This window comes from Salvia splendens, chromosome 11 (assembly GCF_004379255.2).
Source record: "Salvia splendens isolate huo1 chromosome 11, SspV2, whole genome shotgun sequence".
In the NCBI taxonomy this organism is placed as follows: domain Eukaryota; kingdom Viridiplantae; phylum Streptophyta; class Magnoliopsida; order Lamiales; family Lamiaceae; genus Salvia; species Salvia splendens.
Genome location: NC_056042.1, coordinates 7,512,923 through 7,535,772, shown reverse-complemented (window position 1 = coordinate 7,535,772; position 22,850 = coordinate 7,512,923). Strand labels below are relative to the sequence as shown.

At 38.3% G+C, this 22,850-nt stretch overlaps 1 protein-coding gene, 1 long non-coding RNA gene and 1 pseudogene across 2 annotated transcripts; all 3 read left to right on the top strand.

The window, feature by feature from the left end:
• The first annotated feature begins 11,752 nt into the window (after window positions 1-11,752).
• LOC121754370 lies at window positions 11,753-15,248 on the top strand (annotated as a pseudogene).
• A 31-nt stretch (window positions 15,249-15,279) lies between these two features.
• LOC121754142 lies at window positions 15,280-15,773 on the top strand. The gene is made up of 2 exons (XR_006040553.1): window positions 15,280-15,482; window positions 15,559-15,773. It is a non-coding gene; the product is annotated as an uncharacterized LOC121754142 (long non-coding RNA).
• Window positions 15,774-17,498: 1,725 nt separating this feature from the next.
• Window positions 17,499-22,755, top strand: LOC121754368 (katanin p80 WD40 repeat-containing subunit B1 homolog KTN80.4-like). The gene is made up of 8 exons (XM_042149744.1): window positions 17,499-18,095; window positions 18,919-19,049; window positions 19,383-19,500; window positions 19,611-19,837; window positions 20,220-20,322; window positions 22,203-22,273; window positions 22,432-22,506; window positions 22,606-22,755. The coding sequence occupies exons 1-8, from the start codon at window positions 18,062-18,064 to the stop codon at window positions 22,753-22,755; spliced, it is 909 nt and encodes a 302-aa protein (XP_042005678.1). The 5' UTR covers window positions 17,499-18,061.
• The last annotated feature ends 95 nt before the right edge of the window (window positions 22,756-22,850 follow it).

Genomic DNA, 22,850 nt, shown 5'->3' with positions numbered 1-22,850 from the left:
GGGATCTGCATCTGAAAACGTGATTACTTCCTCCTTCTTCAGCCTTTTATGCATAGGCTCCTCTCGATTGACGCCTCTGCGTTCTGCTTTTAGAGACGACTTAGTCTTCCCGGCTGGGAGAGCGTCAATAGTCTGGATTACTCCGTCATATTGCGGCTCGTCATCGTCTTCGGGATCCTGTTGCCTTTTAGGATCCTGAGGAGCGCAGTTCGCACCTCTCTGTTTCTTATTCTTCTTCGGCAGCTTGCTTTGGTATTTTTTTAACGTCCCTGCTTTCACAAGAACATCAATACCTGCTGCCAAATTTCGGCACTCCTCGGTATCGTGACCGTGGTCTTGATGGTAGGAGCAGTACGTATCCTGACTTCGGCGCGTGGCTGATTTCGTCATCCGCTTTGGTTTTTCGAACATATCAGAATGCAGTTCAAAAATTTCCGCTCTCGACTTGTTCAATGGTACGAACTGAGCGGGCGGTTTCTCAAGATCGAGACGTGGTCCCAATCTGCCTTGTACCGGTGCCCTTTGAATTCTTTCAAAAGGAGTTCGGCGAGGAAGCCCCTGATCGCTATGATCGGGCTTCTTTTTGTCTCCTCTGGATGAGCTGTCTAAAGACCGTTTTCGACGGTCTGCCTCATCGGCACGAGAAAACTGGTCCGCAATGTCCCACATCTCTTGAGCTGTTTGCGGACTGCACTCAACGAGCTTTCTGTAGAGAGCTCCGGGCAGAATTCCATTTTGGAATGCCGAAATGACAAGTAGATCATTGAGATCATCTACTTGTAGGCATTCCTTGTGGAATCTCGTCATGAAGTCGCTAATTTTTTCATCGCGACCTTGACGTATAGAAAGCAGCTGAGCCGAAGTGATCCGGGCTTCCGCTTTCTGGAAGAATCTCCTGTGAAAAGCATCCATTAGATCTCTGTAAGATCTAATGCTCCCTTGAGGGAGGCTGTCAAACCACCTTTTTGCGTTCCGATAAGCAGCTCGGGAAACAGCTTACACATGTGAACCTCATTGAGACCTTGGTTCGCCATATTATACTGATAGCGTCCCAGGAAATCATGAGGATCCACTAACCCGTCATAAGTCATTGACGGAGTTCGGTAATTCTGTGGCAATGGAGTTCTGGTGATATCATCCGAGAATGGAGTCTTCAGCGCTCCATACATAGCGAATCCGACATCTCTCCGGTATGGTGGAGATGGAGTTCTCCTGTGATTTCGGTAACAAGGAGGAGAAGGAACATGTCGGTGGTGAGGATTCTTTCTCCTGGAAGGTGCGACACTACTGCGGTAGTGACTTTCATGTCTGGAGGGGGAGGGAGAATCCGCTGTTTTCTTCTCCGGCTTCTGGCTCTTTTGCAGGAATGTTAGGAACTCATCCTGCTTCTCAGCCAAGAACAACTTGACAGCCTCATTCAAAGCGAGCTGCTGGGGAGGCTCGGTGCGATGACTTTTTGAGTGGTTTGTTCCTTCACCGTGAGAACTGGAGGCAGATTTCTCCCGAGGCTGTTTTCCAGACCTATGGACTGGACTAGCTTCCTCACCTTCATCACGGACGGAAGTATGGGTATTATGTGATCTGGTACGCATTTTTTTTTTTTTGGTAGAAAAGGATCAAAAACTCGCTTTTATCACAGTTTTGGTTCTCTGTTTCCCACAGACGGCGCCAGTGATGATGTGGCGAATTTTTGATGGGAATAAATGCAAGTAATAAACGATCACAACACGGAAAATTACGTGGTTCGATTTACTGAGGTAAATCTACGTCCACGGGAAGAAGAGAGGGCAAATTGTATTGCTTGGTCTCGCTTACAGATTACAATACTGATTTGCTATAAGATTCAGGATCTAGAGAGCTTAACCCTGGTCTATCTGATCTAAGTTCTATTTATACATTCGAACTAAGATCGTGGTTTGCAGCCCTGGTAGTGGGGTTGATAACTGCTTAATACCACTAAATAGATCGTGGGTGTAATGGAGGTCGTGGAGATCCTGTATGGGTCCACTATCTCCTTGTTCGGTCGAATACTGAGACCGAACTGCTGAACTTTGCCGATCAGCTTTTGCCGATCTGAGAGTTGAGCTCGATTGGTCGGCTTTTATCGAGCTATAGGCTGTGACCGGACTCTTTGGTTGTGCCGAACTGATATCAGCTTTTGCCGATCTGAGAGTTGAGCTCGATTGATCGACTTTTACCGAGCTATAGGCTATGACCGAACTCTTTGGTTGTGCCGAACTGATACTCTTTCTTGGGTTTTGGGCTGATGGGCCGTCACTGCTATTGGGCTCGCAATTATTGTTTAGTTGTTTAGTCCGTATCCCATCAACACACATTGACCGACACATATATTCGCTGTACTCAAATTTTGGGCCATAGTAATTTGATGGGGCTAAGGAGTTTTTGAATTAAATCTTTGGGCCAAAAGAATTTGGAGGAGGAAAGAAACGTGGGTCAAGGGAATTAAATAGGTGGGTTGGTAGAGCATCCGCAATGGGCGGACCATGGCACGCCCGATGGCGCGCATCGTTTGCGCCATCCATCATCTGCACCCATTGCGGGTGCGCGCCATAGGACGCGGACGATAGTCGCGCCCTATACTTCGGTCGCGGAGGATAGCTCGGACGATGGCCATCGTCCGTGCCATCGTCCATCCCATTGTGGAGGTCGCGGATGATCGATCACGATGGCCATCGTCCGCCCCATTGTGGAGGTCGCGGACGATCGATCGCGGATGATGGCACGCGGTTTCGTTTTTTTATAAATACCGTTCATTTGTAACATTTCATTCACGCGATTTCATTTTCGAAACTTACATTTACATAATTACTACGAAATGGATTCAAGCCCCAATAGTCCTACGTTTAGCGCAGGGGCGCATTGGCCGGGTACAGAACCCGACGATTATCGTTCGTTCGACACCAACACCCATTACGATCCCGATTTCAGTACGGAATCGTATGAGTTGTCTGACATGGAGCCGTCTCCGCACCGCCCAACCGCAGCGGCCGATCCCGACCCCGCCGCGACCGCTTCCGCCCCAGCCAGAAAGAAGCGGAACCGGCAGCGGGCGCAGAAGTTGCCGCCTCCCGGTGATTGCGATGAGTACGCCCCTGGCCGTACGAACTACAACGACAACGAAACTCTCACTTTGGCCCGGTGTTGGGTAGATATATCGGAAGATCCGATATTCGCGAACAACCAGCGATAGATCGCGTACTGGGAACGCATCGCGGACCTCTACAATTCGGTCAAGCCGCCGACCGCGTACAAGCGCAAGCGTGAGCAACTCCGCAAGCACTGTGATCAAGTCAAGAAGCAAGTGAACTAGTACGCGGCGGAGTTCGAGAAGTTCACGCGGTCACAGGCGAGCGGCGAGAGCGCGAGCGATGTGCGTACTAAAGCGATGTTGTCGTACCGGTCGATGTTCGGTGATTTCAAGCACGAGGCCATCTGGGCGCTCTTGAGGGAGAAGCAGAAGTTCTAAGGTGGAATTCTGCACACTGGTGCGCCAAAGAGGACGAAGGTCACCGAAGTTGGTGACTACACGAGCAGCGGCAGCGGCAGTCACCCGGTTGACCTCAACCAGACGTACGTGGATGAAGGGAGTTCCGGCACACCGGTGTCCTTCCGGCGTCCTCCCGGCGCCAAGGCTGCGAAGGCCAAGGGGAAGGCGACCGCGACCTCATCGTCGACCGCTGCAACCCAAGCTCCGGTCCCGGTAGAGCTCCCGACCCAGACGGCCACCGCGTTTGAGTCGTTAGCAACAGCGTCGATGGCAAGGACGATGTTGCAGACGCACAGGGCCCTCAAGAAGTGTACCGACCCCGACGAAGCCGAATATCTCCGGGCGTTACTCGATGAGCTGCGTCGGAAGTTGGGAATTGGTCCGACTTAGTTTTTTTTTTTATTAGTTCAATGATGTAACTTTTTTTTATTAAAACTTCGCCGTTTGTTATTTAGACCTTTTTTATTTACTCGTTAATTGTTATTTGAAAACAGTTAAATTAATTAAACAAAACAATAAAATGATGATGTGGCGCGCCATTGGGCGCACCTTAGGGCGCGCCTGCAGTGGGGAGGTAGGAGAATAAAACTGCTGACGTAGCGTGCCATAGGGGCGCCCCATTGCTAATGCTCTTAGTTTCTTTTGAGTTTGGGCTGTAAGATTTAATTAAATGCTTGAACTGAAATTTGCAAGAACGAAACTTTAAAATGAACTCCACCTAGGATGCATGCATTTATTTGTTTAGATGACTTCTTCAGTCTGAATAGTATATGCTTTTATTGCTTTAAAAAAAACTATCTCTGCGAGCAAGTTTAGGTTAGAGTAAGAAATCTCAAGTTATGGAATTTAAGCGAACGAGGTAGACTTTCTTTTAAATAAAGAAAATATCTTTGAAGTATTTAAATTCTCAATATGTTTTGTCTTGCCATATTTTATTTTGAGCATTGCCTATCTGTTTGTCTAGAAAGGGGTTGACTCTACTAGACTAGTTTAAAGTAATCGAATTCGGGTTTGAGTGTGAGGTGAGCTCATACTCAGGCTAGTGTACACCAGGGACCGTGAGCCATCTTTCGAGTTGGCCGGTCATTGTGACCGTGGAATGTGGCCACATTCCCGGCACCAGGGAAAAGTTCAGATATGGTAATTGTTCTAGGAAAAATAGATCGCGCGATCACAGTTTTTACAGAGAAAAGATTTTAGTGTTCTCGGGCATTTTAAATAAAACCCCGAGCTCACTCAGTGATGGCTTGACAAAATCAGTTTTATGGAAAAATATTTGGCGTGTGTCTACTGAGTATATCAAATACTCAGCCCTGCATGTGTTTTCCTTATGTGCAGATTGAGCGATGATGACGATGGACGGTGTTGAGCAGAGACGGTATATGTTCTTCAATAGTGATTTGGATGCATCGTGTCTCCATACATGATGACATTCGCTCTTGGATGCTTCCGCTAAAATAGTATTTCTTTTGAGTTTATGTAATTGTCGAGATGATACTCAGATTTTATTCAAGTTATTTCTACGATTTCGAGCCAAGTCCAATTATACAGTTATTTCCCCCTTCTTCCCCGCTTCTATAATCCCCCACTAGTCGCGATCAACCGTTCTTTCCATCCTTAGAAAGAGCGGGCGTGACAACTTATGCCAAAACATTTTCATAAAAACAGTTATGTCAAGCCATCGTTGAGTAAATCTCGGTTTCACTTTAAAATGTCAAGAAACACGAAAACATTTCATAAGCATAAACTTTCAACATCTTCAAGTCCTTTTCCACGTCATTTCAAAAACACAACCATTTATCCTTGAGTCATTTAAGAAACTGCAAGTTTTGTTCTTTCCGGTGCCGTGAAAGGTTTTGAACAAGGAACTTGAAAGAAGACATGCGCCTACTGCACATAAGGTAGCAGATTTATATACTAATCCTTTGAGTCATCAACCCTTCGTGCAGCTAAGAGAAAGATTTGGTGTGATTACCTTAGCCTCCCCCGGATTGAGGGGGCGTGTTAGAGAGCATTGCAAAGATGATCGAGCCACTATGTGCAATGTGAAGTTGATACGAGCAACACACCAACTACACCTATTGACGAGGAGACTACGGAGGCAGAGCCTGTTCAAGATGAAGAGGAAGAACCGATGGAGAAGGGAGTGAAGGAGAAGGCAGTAGAAGGGCAAGGGGAGTATCGAGCAGATGGCCGCACCAAACGACAGTCGAAGCCCCCGCTGAAATACGTGACTTTGTGTCTTGCTGAAGTCTTTTCTTTTTTAGAGATTATTTGAGTTTAGTATTTAAATTATTGTTGAATTAATTTATTAAATCTATTTTGAGTCGAGCGTAATTATAAGCTCCGTTTCGGGTTTTCTTGTTGGTTCTTTCCCGAAATGATTGAGTCGAACCAAACCTAGGGTTCTAAGATAATATAAATAGGGATTCTGTGAATTGAGATCACAACAGAATTGAGATCACAATCAATAAACCAAAAATTTCCTACTTTCTTGCGCATTTATTTTACATTATCTTCTTCTCTGCCAAAATCCTAGTTGGCGGCGGCAATCACTACCGGTTACAGAAATCATCCGTAATAGAAGTTGTCGGGTCTTGATGAGCAATGTGTGAATGTTGCGTGTGGTGCACGAGAGAAAACAACCAACAACTTCACACGAGCTGAGCTCGTGACTGTACCAAAGATAACAGCCAAGGTGGAGGACCACCCTTGTACTTAGATAGACGTGTTGATCAAATGATTGAAGAAGAAAGATTTTTTGCAGAGTTAGTTTTGATTAAGATTGTAAACATAGTTTTATCTTGTAATGAATAGTTTAGTGAAAGGTTCTCGATAGTTCGAATCAAGAGTATATGTATGATATGAGTGAACATTGGTTCTTATGTAATGAAATAGCAACTTTACTCTTAAACTATTTTCAGCATATTTCACTTTCACATTTTCTTCTTCATGGATCCTATAGGATGTTTTCACCCTTTACTTAAGAGATACTTTCTCCGTCTCACTCTAAGTGGAGCATTTCTATTCTGACACGAGATTTTATGTAGTGTTATTTTGTAAATTAAGTAGAGAGAATAAAGTAAAATTGAACGAAAAGGTAGAGAGAGAGTGATGTTTCTATTTTTAAAAATATGTCATTTAGATGAGAACATCCTAAAAAGAAAAATGGTTCACTTAGAGTAAACAGATGGAGTAATATATGCAATCATTATCCTTGAATCGTTATTTCCCTTCACTATTAATGGTCTCAATACTTCATTTTTGTGTTTAAATTATAAAAATGACATTTCATTAATAAAATCGAAACTCCATAATTGAAATCCTAAAATTACAAGGTTTTCACTTTGCTTGCGGCAAAAATTGTCGTAATACTATTGGTAATACTTGTTAGGATTGATATGCTGAAAAACATATTTTGAGCATGTTTCACGGATAGAATTGCTTGTATACAAAAAACTCTAGAATCCACTTTTAACCCAAGGCGAAAATAAATAATTTTATCGCATTAGTGTTTGCTTTTGCATTTATAAGATGTTTCTCAAACATTTAAATGTATAAGAAGCAAACAAGTCTAATTATTCTGCATAGTAGACTGGTCGTAAACGACGTTCACAGAAAGTGACGCAGTCGGTCCTTTGTTGAAGAGAAATAGAATTTCATAACCTAGATAGGTTTTGGCTACCTATCGTGAAAGGTTGCAGTGTCAGTCCATATGTTTCCTTACCTTAGGAAATAAACGACACTGGTGTGGTATATCACTGAAGGATCTAATAGTTGAGATAAGTCTTTCTTGCTATTTACTGAAAGACGAGGTCTCGGTGATTGTTATTTTTTAATCATTGTTGACATAACATTGAGCATACGATATTGATTATGCACTACTTTGATTTATCAAATGATGCAGATTTTTCGCAATCCAAGAATCCTGATATCTTGGGTAGTGGTGATCAATGTCTAGAGGTGCTAGTATTGTTGTTGCAATGAATCGTGTGTTGGGTGAGTCCAGTTTGATAATATCCTCAAGAGGTGTTCGAAAAATGTTTTATTATTAAAAAACCCGGCTGGTTGGAATTTATTTCTGAATAATAAATAAAGATTTTGAACTAGACAACTTTTGGAAATAGATATTAATTAATTAAAGTCAAATATTATTATACTATAATGGATGATAATAATATTCTATTGGACCTGTATTAAATTGAGACTCAATTTAATTAGTTAAAGTCCAACAGGTTTGGCCCAAGTCCAACCTCCATGGATCCCTAGTATGGTCCATCATAACTCTATATAAAAGGATATTAGAAAGGAGATTTAACGAGAATTAAGATTAAAAATTTTGTGCTCCTCATTGGCAGTAAACGATTTTCTCAGTTCTTCACAGAACTAAAATTCTGTCTTCTTTCTAATCAAGCCATTTTCGATTCTGACAAGCTTTGCCCACCCAAAGGTCATTGTCTGAGTTGGGGATACAGATTAGAAGGTTCGTGGTTGAGTATGAAAAACATCACGTGGAGAAGGCGCAAACAATCGTCGATTCTTTGGAGAATCAGATCGGTAATTCTAAACCGTAGGAAATTCATGAATTACGGTTTTGATTCCTTGTTTATGAATTATATGTGTTCTAGCATGCAATTGATTGTTTAACATGTGGATAATTGATCTCATAATCGGTCAAATAGATCTGTAGATCTGATATATTTGTTTATGTTTGACTTTTGCTGTGTAAGGGGCACCAAACCCCAGCAATACTCTTGTTCTCGCTCTGCTTGCGCAATCAACTGAGCGATTTCCTTTGCATTAGCCATACTTGTATTGATAATTTAAATGAATATTTTTACAGAGAAAAATGAGTGAGACCGTTTTTTTTATATGAAAAATGGGTGATGAATAAGGCATTTGTTATTTGATTTTGGGATTAATTGAAGGTTAAAAAAATAAAAATAATAAAATGGGATTATTTGGGGAAGTGAGTAACTTTTGTTGTTATTTAATTTTTTTTTTCAGAATTTTCCAATTAAAAAAAAATCCAACGGCTAAAAGGATGCCCACTCGCGGGGGTGGCTAGTGGCCATCATTGCGCTCCCAAATGGCGGCACATACCTCCAGCGCATCGTTCCAAAAAATCGGGCCTAACCCATCAAAGCGAGTGGCCCATTGGAACGAGTAACCTGCAGCGACAGTCTGACGTTGTCCCCTCCTAATGGGACGAGCCAACGTCCCATCAAGTTGATCGTTGCGAGTCTCATATATTGCAAGCTGAAAAAGATCTAGAATCTCTTTATATATCCCTTAATCATGTAAAACAGACTCACAATAGAACTTTCTTCATCACTTCTTACGTAAACACGTCTCTCAATCTCCTTTTGTATAGGTGGTGGCGTTACGAATATGAAGACTCAAAGAATGAAAGGAGGTAGGAAATAGATTAAATGACGAGAAAGATACTATGAACCTAATTATATAAATCCTAAAATAATCAAGTATTCATGTATATTCAATATTCAGTAAAATTGGATATGGAGTACTATTGTGGTTGGTACTTGGTACTAAAAGCATGGTCGAGCTATTCATATGTATATAATCTTATTTCCCTATTGTAAGAAGAAATATTTTTTTGTCACATTATATTTTGTTCTAGTATATTTTAATTGAGTAAAAGAGTCCAATTAATTGAGTAAAAGACAACTTTACCCTCTGAGCCTCCCTAAAAAATCAGACAACCTTGTATTTGATGGTGGGCAATAATGTCCTTACACACACAAAAAGAGGAATTATATATTTCAAAAATGGGCCAAATCATACTCACCGAACATTGTATATGAATCTTTAATGGTGGGCAATCCACTACCCAAATCTGTTCTAGTTTTTTATATGGGCCTTCCCAAATCAAACTGACAGAAATAAATTATTATTCACAATTTTAGATAGGAAAGAGAATTATCTATCATGAAAAGCCTAAAGTCTTCCTAATTTTAGATGACAAACAAAATATACAATAATGATATTATTATCAAATTTTAGAAAAGTATGGTGCTAATTTTAAAATTTGGGGACTGCAAATATGTAGACTTAAAACGTAATTCTCTCATACGGAAATAAAGATTATATAGAAGTATTAAATTCTAAAATTTACAATTATGTGAACATTTTATATATTTTGAAAAGATATATTTATGCTCGGTTTGATGTACATACTTGGGGTTGGAATGGGATTGTGACGAATTAAATGGGTTTTTACCATTTCTTTTTTGTTTTGGTAACAAATTAAATGTTAGTGATTTCTATTTATAAAAATCTAACTCATCACATCTTTCGATCTCATCCTTTCATTTGACTCTTCGATTCCATTTTACTTACTCATCCTTTGATCCTTTCATTTGACCTCTCCTTATTCGTTTCATCATCATCTCTCAATTATTTTTGAGGTTTAAATTGAAATATAATTTCTACTTTAATGTACAAGAGCAAAGTAACCTATTTAATGAGCTCAAAAGTATATGAACACGGTTGATGAATTTTCTCTATTTTTGGATGAAATTGTGAAATGAATTAATCGCGCGAAAATAAATTAAATAGATGCAACGTGTTCAACTAAAAGACAGCTTTTGAAAATTAAGAAAATGCAATTTGTGATATATTACTTGCGAATAATACTACTACTCTCTTTATGTATTCTTTTGTATCTAAGTGTTGTTAGATATTTATGTCAATCAAACTTCTTACTGAATTATCTCAATATAGCTCTAATATTTATGTTATAATCAAACATTTTGGTACAAACAATCGCATCCATTTATTATAAAGATATGATAAATAAATAATATCGTCAATATATAACTACTCATAAAACAAATATCACTGACTTTTCCAGATTCCAATTTATTACGAGATTGCGTTTGAAGGTAAACATAGTCAAATTGATTACAAGTCTTTCATTAGAAGTTGAACCAATACTGGTCTTTGAAAAAATATTGTTTTTATTTTTTCTATATATATACACATAGTATTAATCATTCTGCAACCTCGTATCCATACCATAAATTAATGAGACTTAATTGCTCTCGTGTTCCCATAACTGTTATGACAACATAATTTTAGGTTAGCTAAAATAATATTCCAACATTTTCAATTAAACTATTTAATCAATTTAATTAGGGTGTGGGGGTTTGAAGTTTGAACCTTTATTCTAAATTTCTAATCATCTAATATATGGACATTATTACACATGAATCTACATGTTGAATAGTACTCCCTCCGTTTGTGAAATATTGTCCAGTTTTACTATTTCGGTTCGTCCGTGAAATGTTGTCAACTTTGCTTTTTTTACATATTAAATAGTACTCCCTCCGTCCGTAAAATGTTGTTCAGTTTTACTATTTCGGTCCGTCCGTGAAATGTTGTCTACTTTGCTTTTTTCTTCTTCCATTTTTAGTAAATGAACCTCACTTTCCACTAACTCATTACACTCACATTTTATTATAAAACTAATATATAAATGTGGGATGGGGTCTACATTCCATTAACTTTTCCCATTCATTTTTCTTCACATTTCTTAAAACACGTGTCGAGTTAAACATTGACAATATTTATTTGTCGAGTCAAACATGGACAACATTTTGCGGACGGAGGGAGTAATACGTAAATAAAAAATAAAATAACATTTGAAACTAGGGCTGGAAAGATATACCGAAATACCGCACTTACCGTACCGAAAAAATATCGAATTTTCGGTATACCGTACTTTTCGGTACGGTATCATACCGTACCGACAATTTTAGGTACGGTAAAGGTATGCATTTTGTATATACCGCGGTATACCGCGTTATACCATATCATACCGCAATTGCGGTATATACCGCAAATAACACGGTATACCGCAAATACGGTTGCGGTATATACCGGAAATCACGGTATACCGCGGTATACTGAAATCACGGTACGGTATACCGACAAAAGCGGTACGGTAACGATATCTAAATTTTGATATACCGACTTTTCGGTATACCGTAATTGCGGTATACCGACAAAAGCGGTACGGTAAAGGTATGATTTTTTTGTCATACCGTACGGTACGATACGGTATGCGGTATGACCATTTCGGCGTGGTATACCGTACCTTTCCAACCCTATTTGACACACAAAAAAATGATATGTTAATTAGGGAGAGATTGAATTGACAGTGAAATGTATTAATATATGTGCTCTCCCACCAACATAACCGCCACTACGCTTACTCCCTCTTCCATTTCAATTCCTTTTTTTCACACCTCATTCACTATGGAAAATCCTCTACCAATTGCCGTCGATTTCCCCAATAAAAACATCCGAATCGAATTTGATGCGCCCCAAGCCGACGCAATCAATGCGAATTCACCTAACCCTACCGGAGACCTATCGAAATCTCACAGGCAAGGAACGATCATCCCGCCGCACTCGCTGCTTCCGATGCCGGATGCGCCGCCGGGGCTACTGAAGAAGTCGCTCTCTTTTCCGGAAAAGTTCGATTCGCCGGCCTCCGCCATCGGAAAATTCTTCCGGGAGAAGAGCAACAGCGTATCGGAGGCGCTGAAGCGCATATCGTCGCTGACGAAGGACGGCAACGACGATGTGGAAGAAGAAGATCTTCTGGTGAAGGAATTCGATCTGGTCGGAGTTAAGGTGGTGAAGACGCTGAAGCAAGGGACGAAGGAGCTGAACGGGAGAATCAGCTTCTTCTCGAGGTCAAATTGCCGTGACTGCACCGCGGTGCGGTCGTTCCTGCGGGAGAGGGATCTGAGTTACGTGGAGATCAATATCGACGTGTATCCGGGGAGGGAGAAGGAGTTGAGAGAGAGGACCGGCGGCGACTCTGTGCCGCAGTTGTTCTTCAACGAGAAGTTGATCGGAGGACTGGCGGCACTGAACTCGCTTCGTAACGCCGGGATGCTGGAGGCTAAATCGGAGGAGATTCTGGGGACGAAGTGTCCCGATGACGCGCCGGCACCGCCGGTGTACGGATTTGATGAGGAAGGTGATGAGACGGTGATGGATGAGATGGCGGAGATTGTGAAGATAGTGCGGCAGAGAGTGCCGATCCAGGATCGCATAACGAAGATGAAATTCGTGAAGAATTGCTTCTCCGGCACGGAGCTCGTGGAGGAGCTCATCCACCAATTGGATTGTGGACGGAAAAAGGTACTTTCTCCCTCTTATTTATTAATTAATTAATTAATTAATTTTACGATTCAAATTCCAAACATTGGTTTCTAGTTTCTACGTTACATCTATTGCTGTTTTGATTTCTATTTCTGGGGAAATCTGTGGATGCCTTTGTTTTTCCTCAATATTTTCGTGAATGGGCATACGCTTTTAAACTGATCAATTGTTTTTACCTACCTTTATTGATGCATCAAAACCGGTCCAAATAAACCGCACATGTGCTTGTTTTGAATAATTCTGAAACAGATTTGTGTGTTGTTTATTGGTAGTACAACATGGGCTACCTGTTCGATTATACAATTTCCCCCTAAATTCTTTATAATCTTAGTGACGAACACGATATATTAAATTAGTTCTCATAGGCATAAACTGAAAAATAATATAATAACTTCTAATACGCAGTTCCTGGCAAAATTTAAGAGTCGAGAGCTTAATGAAATTAAGACAGGGTATTAATAAATTAGTAGTTTTAATATGATCAAAATATTATTTTTTGGTGCTCTTCCGTATATGAATATCCAGGCCGCTGAGAGTAGTTTACCGGATATAGTTGAAAACAACTTATAGAACCTGTTTAATGTGGGTGATCTCGCTAATAATTAAGGCCACAAGGGGATCAATGATTACACTCTTTACCTATTCTTACTAGTTTTGTTAAAGAATACATAAACATTATAAAAAAAAATGGTGCACACACGGTTGATTTTTTTTATGTCTAGTAGTCTACTAATTAGGGGTTCATTATTTTTTTAATGTTTGTAGTCCATAAGTTTTCTTTAGCTCTTTGGAACGAGGATTATGATAAATGAGTGCACTAATTTATTTGTTATATTGACTTCAACAGAGAGTTAGGATATGCTTTCTTGAGCCGATTGTTTAATGCTTTAAATTGATTTCCGACTTTATAAAATTCGTTGATAAATATTTTGATTTCGTCAAACGAAAACGGATTGGATTCTAATGTAGGTTGCATATTGATAATTAATTCTTACTTGGTAGGTGGTGTTTTGCATGTCAACTTTCGATATAATGGTCATTACAATTTAATTATGTGGGTCAGTTACGACGTTCAATTCCATATTCGCATCTTCGTTAATGCCGATAATTTTGGCAAGATAGACGTCGATTAAAAGTTGGAGAGGTTTCATGATTGTGTGATGTCGCAATAGTTATTTTATAGTAGTAGAAGATTTTTTCCCTCTTAATTATAGTAGTAGGGTAAGTTGACTTTTGGATTAAGTATTAATTTCATGTGTTTATTGCACACGCCCCTAGCTATTTCGAAAAGTGAATGGTTCAGAGACTGACTCGTTAGATTCAATTGTAATGCCTACATGTTTTTTTTACATCATTTCCAATATCTTTTTGCTTGAAAATTCATAACTTTATCACACATGCATGAGTCTGTAATTTTCCTGTGATTATGACTCAGGAGTCGGGACAGAGCTTAATTGAGTATCATTTTTATTGCATATGTATTCATAAATACTATTGTTAGTTAGGGACAATTTGACAGAGAAGATAAATAAATAAAATATGATAAAAACACATATTTTAGATCATTTTTTATCACTCAACTCCAAAATACACAAACTTGTACCGAAATTAAATATGGAAACTAATTTATGTATTACAGAAAAGGTGTAGGAACTGCTCAAATGCTTTGCTGCAAAAAGCATTGTGATTGACTAGCTTTGATATATATTCTCCAACTGAAACACTCCATATTTCTTTGTTAACACCTAAATACTTCCTCAGGCCGTTGAGATAGGGAAGCAGCTTGCGAGAAGGCATTTTATTCATCATGTCTTCGGGTAAGAGCCATTTTCATGAATTTGGAAAAAGATACTGCAATATAGAGCCTGGGAACATAAAATTGATATACTCCGTATATGTTGATGCAGTGATAATGAATTCGAGGATGGAAATCACTTCTATCGATTCCTAGAGCATGAGCCGTTCATACCAAAATGCTACAACTTCAGAGGGGTGGTAAATGATTCCGAGCCCAAGGACGCGGCTGCAGTGAGCCGAAGGCTCACCTGCATAATGTCAGCCATAGTCGAGTCCTACGCCTCTGATGATCGACTTAAACTGGACTACCTTCGGATCAGCAACAGTGAAGAGTTCAGGAGGTATTAATGACTCTCAACCTTGATCTTGTTGCTTCAGTAATTAGAATTTGAATACTATTCTGGAATGCAGATATGTAAATGTGGTGGAAGATCTACAGAGAATAGACCTCCTTACTCTTTCCATGATGAGAAGCTGGCATTCTTTTTGAATCTGCACAACAGTATGGCATTCATGCTGTTATCAGAATAGGTCACCCGGGAGGAATGATTGACCGGAGGCCCTTCTTTTCCGATTTCATGTATGTAATCGGGGGCCACCCATACTCTTTGAATTCAATCAGAAACGGAATTCTGAGGAGCAACCGGAGACCACCATTCTCGTTGATAAAGCCCTTAACCAATGGCGACAACGCCCTGGAGGTAATGAAACTCATCATCTATTTGGCCGACTATGAAAAGCTTGACCAACTAACCGAGCATGACACTGTTTTTCTGCAGTTAAGTTTAGGCAAAGTCAACGAACTGATCCATTTTGGGATGTGGAATGCAACTAGAGGAAGCCCACGGATCAGATTCTTCAGATGCGAGGGCATCGAATCTGAACTGAAGAAGGCTGCAAGGGAGTACTTTGAGAGGGAGGACGGTGTGCAGGTAGACTTAGCCAGGAGGAGAGTCTACCTCCCCCGTATTATCAAGTGGTGAGTGGTATCACTAATCTATACAAGTCTGTGCATTATAATCATACGGCAACGTCTCAACTTTTGAGCATCGCAGGTACAGTGCTGATTTCTGTCAAGAGAAACAACTCCCGAATTGGATCATCAACTACTTGGATGCAAGTAAGGCAGGTCTTTTGACGCATCTCCTTAGTTATGGGGGGTCTGTCAACATAGCCTACCAGGATTATGACTGGTCTCTTAACCTCTGATCAACCCATGATGTGTATTCTTCTACAAAACATTATATATATAGATATAGATTATGTGGGATGGCTGCATAGCATGATGGATATGGGAGTGGTGATGTACATAGTTGAGAGTTTTGGTGTGTTGAGTTTGATACATAAATCAAAGAGTAATAATCAGTCTATAGATGTTAGAGAATTTAGATGATAGCTTTAACCATTCCATGGTTTCATGAAAATCTGCATCGACCAGGATTTTGGTTACACATGTTTATTGTGTTTCCAAACCTTGAATAGGTTCCAACTTCTTCAAGACAGGGACGTAGCCATGATTTTATTGAAGGAGGGGCAAAAATATAACACGTAGGGAAAATTTAAATATTTGAAAATGAGCATTTAGCGTAGTTGAAGTATATAATCAGAAAATCCATATATAAATATACAAGGAAATGAATGGATGAGGAGGGGCATTTGCCCCATGTCCCCATAAGCTAGATCCTCTACTTTATGCAGAACACAACAGGGATGCCATGTGAGAAATATTTGGGAATGTTATAAATATATAAAAAAAATCCTTTTAATGTAATTGCAACCATTAAAAGTTCCTATAATAATTGTAAATTAATAAAGTTGTTTTACTCTAGATATATAAAGTTGACTTTGTAAATAAATCTGATTGGAAGGTCAAAGTTGGAATTTTGTGAAAAGAATTATGATTTCAAATTGAATAAATGGCTATAGAGTATAGACATAGTTTTAATAACTGAGATGGAGTCTTTAAATTTTGTATTTTCCTCATTTTTAGCACTCAGCACACATTTTTCCTATATTTATATAATTTCTTTTAAGATATATGATATGCATCTTAAATTAAAGATTATAAATTTTTAGTTTCATAGTACAGATATGTAAAATAAAAATTAATATAAATTAATTATGAGCATTTAAAGTTTAAATTTATTAAATTACTTTATCTTTCTTGAGAAGGCAAACGTGTTATAATTTTTTATTTTCTTTTTCTGTACATATTTTGTTACTCCATTTTACTTATTTCTTAATTGTAGTGATAAAATTTAAATGTATTAAATAATGTATTCTTATTACTACTACTCCCTCCGTCCCACTTAAAATGACACATTTTTCTTTTTAATTTGTTCCAATTAAGATGACACATTTCATTTTTTGGAAACTTTCTCTTTCCAATTAATACACCAAATCACTTTTTCTCACTCCTATTAAAATATTCATCTTTCTTTCTTTCTCTATTTCAATAATTACTCCCACATTTTCTCTCTCCAATTAAACATATTAACCAATACCTCTTAAAATCTCGTGCCGATCAAGAAATGTGTCATCTTAGCCGTGACGGAGGGAAGAGAGTAGTATTTAAAATTGTTTAGGTTCATCTCAGTAAATTTTCAAACCAATATAGGCTGGCCGGCCCTGTGCATGTGGTCAAACTTGACAAAATCCAATCCAACCATATTCAAATTTTTGGAAAGCAATAACTGTTATATAATTAAAATAATAATTTTTGTTTAGATCAATACAAGAATTGTCACTTAATTGTTTCATTTAAGATACAAATACGTTTTTTTATAAAGATAATTCGCAATTTTTTTATATAGTAAAAGTAATAATAGTAATATTAGGAAAAGGCTTAAAATATGTATATTCATCATTTAATTTTTTACTTATGTAGTAGGACTATGTTTTAATAATTTGAGTTTGGCACATAATAAATGATGAGATTTAATAATTGCGAATGCTTTTGGATTTAAAAAATGGAGTAGAAAATGAGCATCTAAATCTCTGTGGTTGGTTCACCGTTCAAACTTCAAATCCCCAAACCAAAAAATTCACCACACTCCCCTCTCTCATTTCAAATTTATTCCACTGCAAACACTTTGAAAGCGATCTTCCATTGCTGAAGCTGCGAGGTTTCAATCCACAGTAATCACCAAGCTGAGATCCGGAAAACTGCCCCTCTCTTATTCTCCCTCTCTCCCAAACACGCACACACAGACAGAGTGTAATTGTTTTGGGGACTGGAGGTACATTGTATCTCTGCGGCGGACACTTTGCATATATCCCTCAAATTGTTTGTTTTCTCCCATTCCACTGCTCGAATCACGGTTTTCAGTTGTATTTTTCGTCCCCACACATACGGAAGAGGAAGTGGAATTGGAAACTGACTCAGTCATTTCGTCGAACACGACATGAGCAATTAAATTCACTCTTTATTGGATGGTTGCGGATGTGGTCTGGCGTTTTTCTCCTGGGATCTGCCGCACTGTCTCCGAATTTCGTCGGTGAGGCGGAGGTTGTGCTAGGGTTTTTTCGCATTTTGGTTTCCACTTTCAAAGTTAGGAAATGACGACCACCACCAAACGTGCTTACAAGCTACGTATCCTTTCTGCGAAGTTTAAAAGTTCATTTCCTTCTTTCCTGTTACCTTACAGAGTAATATACATGGAATTTGAGTAAGAAAACAGAAATGCAGTGCTCTACAGCATTAGTTGATTGGATCTTTTGTGCTATTCCGAATGTTTTCGTATTCTTTGCTTTTCCATACTTGACTGCGTTTTTTTTTGATAACGATAAAAGATCACATTCAAGATTCGTGCAAAATCTCCAGAATGTTAGCTTATAATACTGCCGCATCTTCACTGTGTTTCTTATTATCTATCTATTTACATGTTTGATACTCAGGATTAGGTGAAACTGGCATAATACTGATATGATGTTAAATGTAGAATAAAATGGAATAAATTCTGTGAGTTAGACTTGATTGACCTTATGTCACTTTTCAAAAGACCCGTGTCTATATCTCCCATCACATGTAAAGGTTTATGTGAAATCAATCATGTGATAGTCATCTGACTAGTGGAGATTTAGTGGATCATGGTATAAGTTATGCTGGTTGATGTCAAGCTTACAGAGTTTACTGCACTTGAGCATTAATTTTGGAACTATTTCATTTTTTCATTAAAAATAAAGAAGCATTTGACGGTGTACTTTATGCTCAACAAGTTTGATAACTCTAATTGTAATGAGCTTTATCTTAACTTTGGGCTCTTTCCTAAAAGAGCAAAATCATTTTCAAGGAGTCATTGTCATAAACCACATATGACCTTGTCATTTCTCCAGATACTGCATAAATCATTAAGATGAAGTTAAAAAAGTAAGCTAAATTTTTGTTTGAATGCCTTAACAACAACTTGTCGCAGAGGAATTTGTAGCTCATTCTTTAAGTGTAAACTGCCTAAAGATTGGAAGGAAATCATCAAGGGTTCTTGTGACTGGAGGGGAAGATCACAAGGTCAATCTCTGGGCTATTGGCAAGCCCAATGCCATACTGGTCAGTTCAACTTTCAGTTTTGCTATTTATTTATTTATTTATTTATTTTTCTTCTTCTTGCCTCTTTGAATGAGCTAGACAAGATTGGTAATTCTCTCATATCTCAAGTGAGCCTTGTCAGAGTTGTAGCTGCAATCTCTTGCAGGCCTTTTTGGGGATGGGCCTAGGGTCTAGGATTGTATTTATTTAATGGAAGATTCCTTTTTCAGTTTAAATTCTGAAATTTAGCACAACATTCTCTTGTAAAAAATGGGGTGTTTCAGTTTTAATTGCTGCTGTTGCATAGGTCCTATGTCTTTACATGATTGCTGATCTGAACTTCCATTGCTTTAGAGTTTGTCAGGCCATTCCAGTGGAGTAGATTCAGTTAGCTTTGATTCATCGGAGGTTTTGGTTGCTGCTGGAGCAGCTAGTGGTACCGTTAAGCTTTGGGATTTGGAGGAGGCTAAGAGTAAGCTTTCGAATAGACTACTGTCCAATTTATTAACATAGTTAAACAACCATGGGAAACCATTGACTTTCCTCTATTAATCTGTTTGACTTTTTTCATATCTCCTATAGTCATACGCACCCTCACTGGTCACCGCTCCAATTGCATATCCTTGGACTTTCATCCTTTTGGAGAGTTCTTTGCATCTGGTTCCCTGGACACAAATCTCAAAATATGGGATATCAGAAGGAAGGGGTGTATACACACTTACAAGGGTCATACTCGTGGAGTTAACACGATTAGGTTTACTCCCGACGGGCGGTGGGTTGTTTCTGGTGGAGAGGACAACACTGTGAAGGTCAAAATCTTTCATTTCATTTTAAACCCTTAATACTTTCACCCTTCTCTTTGTAGTTGATCTAGCATAGAACTCAAACATCTTGTTTCTTCTTTTATCATGTTAATATTTAAATAATACTATCATGTTATTGCTGTCTTGTTTTGCTTTCTGTTTTTGAAACTGAAGTTATCAACACATGCATCAATTAAATGGTTTCTATGTGTGAAGACGATCATTATCTATTTTCAACTTAATTACTTTTACTAAATTTTATTTCCATTTTTGATCTTTTTTTGTGACATTCTAATATTAAAGCCTTAAGAGTTTTTGTGCTGCAATACTGCACTTTGTACAAAATTTAGCTCATTCACTCTAATTATTTTCTGGTTCTACAATGCAGCTATGGGATTTAACTGCTGGAAAGCTTTTGCATGATTTTAAATGTCATGAAGGCCAAGTTCAATCCATCGATTTCCATCCGCATGAGTTTTTGCTGGCAACAGGTGTCTTTGCATTGTTACATTTGCTAAACTTATGTGGTCATAACTCATAAGATGTCTGCAATGTCTTGATATTCTCATATGCTATAATGGATGGAACAAGTGCAAAGACTGCCCCTTTAAGCCCTCTAGAATCTAGACTCCAGAGAATGAAAAACCCGATTACCAAGACTGTAGCAATATTGATAGTCCAACCTGCAACTGATTCTATGATTCTATCAAGTTTATGTATCATTTTCTTGTTTCTGTTGTGAGCTTTATGTGCAATATTTCAGGTGAACCATCATTAGCATTTTGTTTAGGATAAGCAAAATTAATGGAGTGAAAACTAATATAAGTATCTCATAGAAAGTTACTCCCTCCGTCCCACTCAAGATGTCAATATTTTTGAGTGGCGCGGGATTTTAGGAGTTGTTAGGTGGAGTATGTAGAGAGAAAAAGGTAGTTGAATATTTTAATGAGGAGAGAGTAGAGAGGAATTTATTTCCAAATATAGACAGTGGACATTTTTAGTGGGACAAACTAAAAAGGAAAGGTGGACATCTTGAGTGGGACGGAGGGAGTATTTATTTTCTTTATGCTTGTACATTTCCTTTTTCTTGTAACGTTAAACGTTATATGTAAATAGTCATTGATATACTCGTCTATAGTTTTGCAAGTCATTGTGGTTTCATAATGTTTCTTGTTGTGATTCTTCAGAATATTATGGTAATGCATTATGCATGTTTGGGTAGTGGTAGTGGATCTCCTGTATACTTTCATCTACCCCCAGTGTACTCCGAGAGAATGATCATATTTGATTAATTTTTATTGTCAGTATCTAACTGAAGAAAGAAACAAATGATATAGAACTGAGAATCTAGAAATAAAAAGAGGACACATGTATTCAGATGGCATTAGGATTTGCATATTGCAAAATGTTTTATTTGCTGTACACAATGCTGGGATAGCTCCTAAGCACAATCCAATTGTTTAGTTAGCTGGTTTGTGCATCCTTTTTCTTTGAGAAACATAAAATTTTATTTAAATTAAAGTAAAAAGTGGATATCCATTTGTAATACATTGCTGTCAAGCAACTAATCTAAGAAAACAACCATGAGAAGACTCAGTCCTTGTAACTTTGAAGTACTGAAACCTTCCAAGTGGATGTAAACAAAGGTATAGGAAGGGTAGGAATGTTCAGGGAATTTTTTTTAGGAAGAAATGATGAGTAAAGACACCGGATGAATCTCATATACACTTCTTGCATTGTAAAGAAAAAAGAACATCCCAAGAAATGGTAGGATTACAAGAGGAAATAACAAGGGGAGATGCTAAAGAGGCAATAGCTTTGTGATGCCTAGAAGAGGTGTGGTAAAATGATGGAACCAAGTAGCAATTACATTATTATAGACACATAAATCTTCCCAAAAGACTGCACTTGAAGTCCACTTCTTGGTTTGACCTTAATCCTTGATGGAATCATGGATAAACTCTGGGTACACATTTCCACAGGTTTATTAAGGTGATTATAAGGCAAGATTACTGTCACTCTTATAAATTACGTTTCACACCACTACATTGAAACTTTAAAGTATTTATAGTGGTTTGCATTAGGGTTCGATTTGTGGTTCTGGCCTTCTGCATTCCTAACCAGAATGTACTCTAATATTTATTGAATGAAAAAAGTTGGAATTTGTTTTATTGCTTTACTTTTTAGTTGTATTATGCTATGGGCCTGCAGTCTGTGCACTTAGAGTGGTCGAGCTTTTCTTAGTTTTGATCAACATCTGCATTTTCTTATCTATATTTTGCCATACATGCTGTAATCGTACATGGTTAACTAAACTTTTTACTCTTTAGTTTTTCCATTGAATATCTTTATGATTACTAAACTCTGGCAGGCTCAGCTGACAAAACTGTAAAATTCTGGGACCTTGAAACTTTTGAGCTGATTGGATCAACTGCACCTGAGGTTTTTGAATTTACAATCACCGTTTCATCTCTCAATTTTTCTTTGCAGCTTATCTACTGACTACTTATCTTCCCCATCTTTTGCTCTGTAACTTAGACCAGGCATTATTATTCTTGATTGAGCTTTGAGTTATTATTGTTTAATTGTTACAAATCTAGACCTCCGGAGTACGCTGTATGACCTTCAATCCTGATGGGAGAACACTGCTTTGCGGCTTGCATGAGAATTTGAAAGTAAGATCTTGATGTTTTACTTATTTCCAAGGTGTATTATGCTTCTGTCTGGCGCATCTAATATTTTTTTGTTCATTTTCTTTTCTTTCTTGGTTGTAGGTTTTCTCATGGGAACCAATAAGAAGTCATGATACTGTAGATGTGGGGTGGTCTAAATTATCAGACATGAATGTCCATGAAGGAAAGCTTCTAGGATGTTCTTATAACCAGAGTTGTGTTGGAGTTTGGGTTGTAGACATTTCGGTATGAGTAACAAAGTCATAGTTTATATTATTCATTAAACCCTTATCTTTGTTTGATGGCCAAACTCCTGAGTGTTACTCTCTCTGTGAATGAATGCCAGT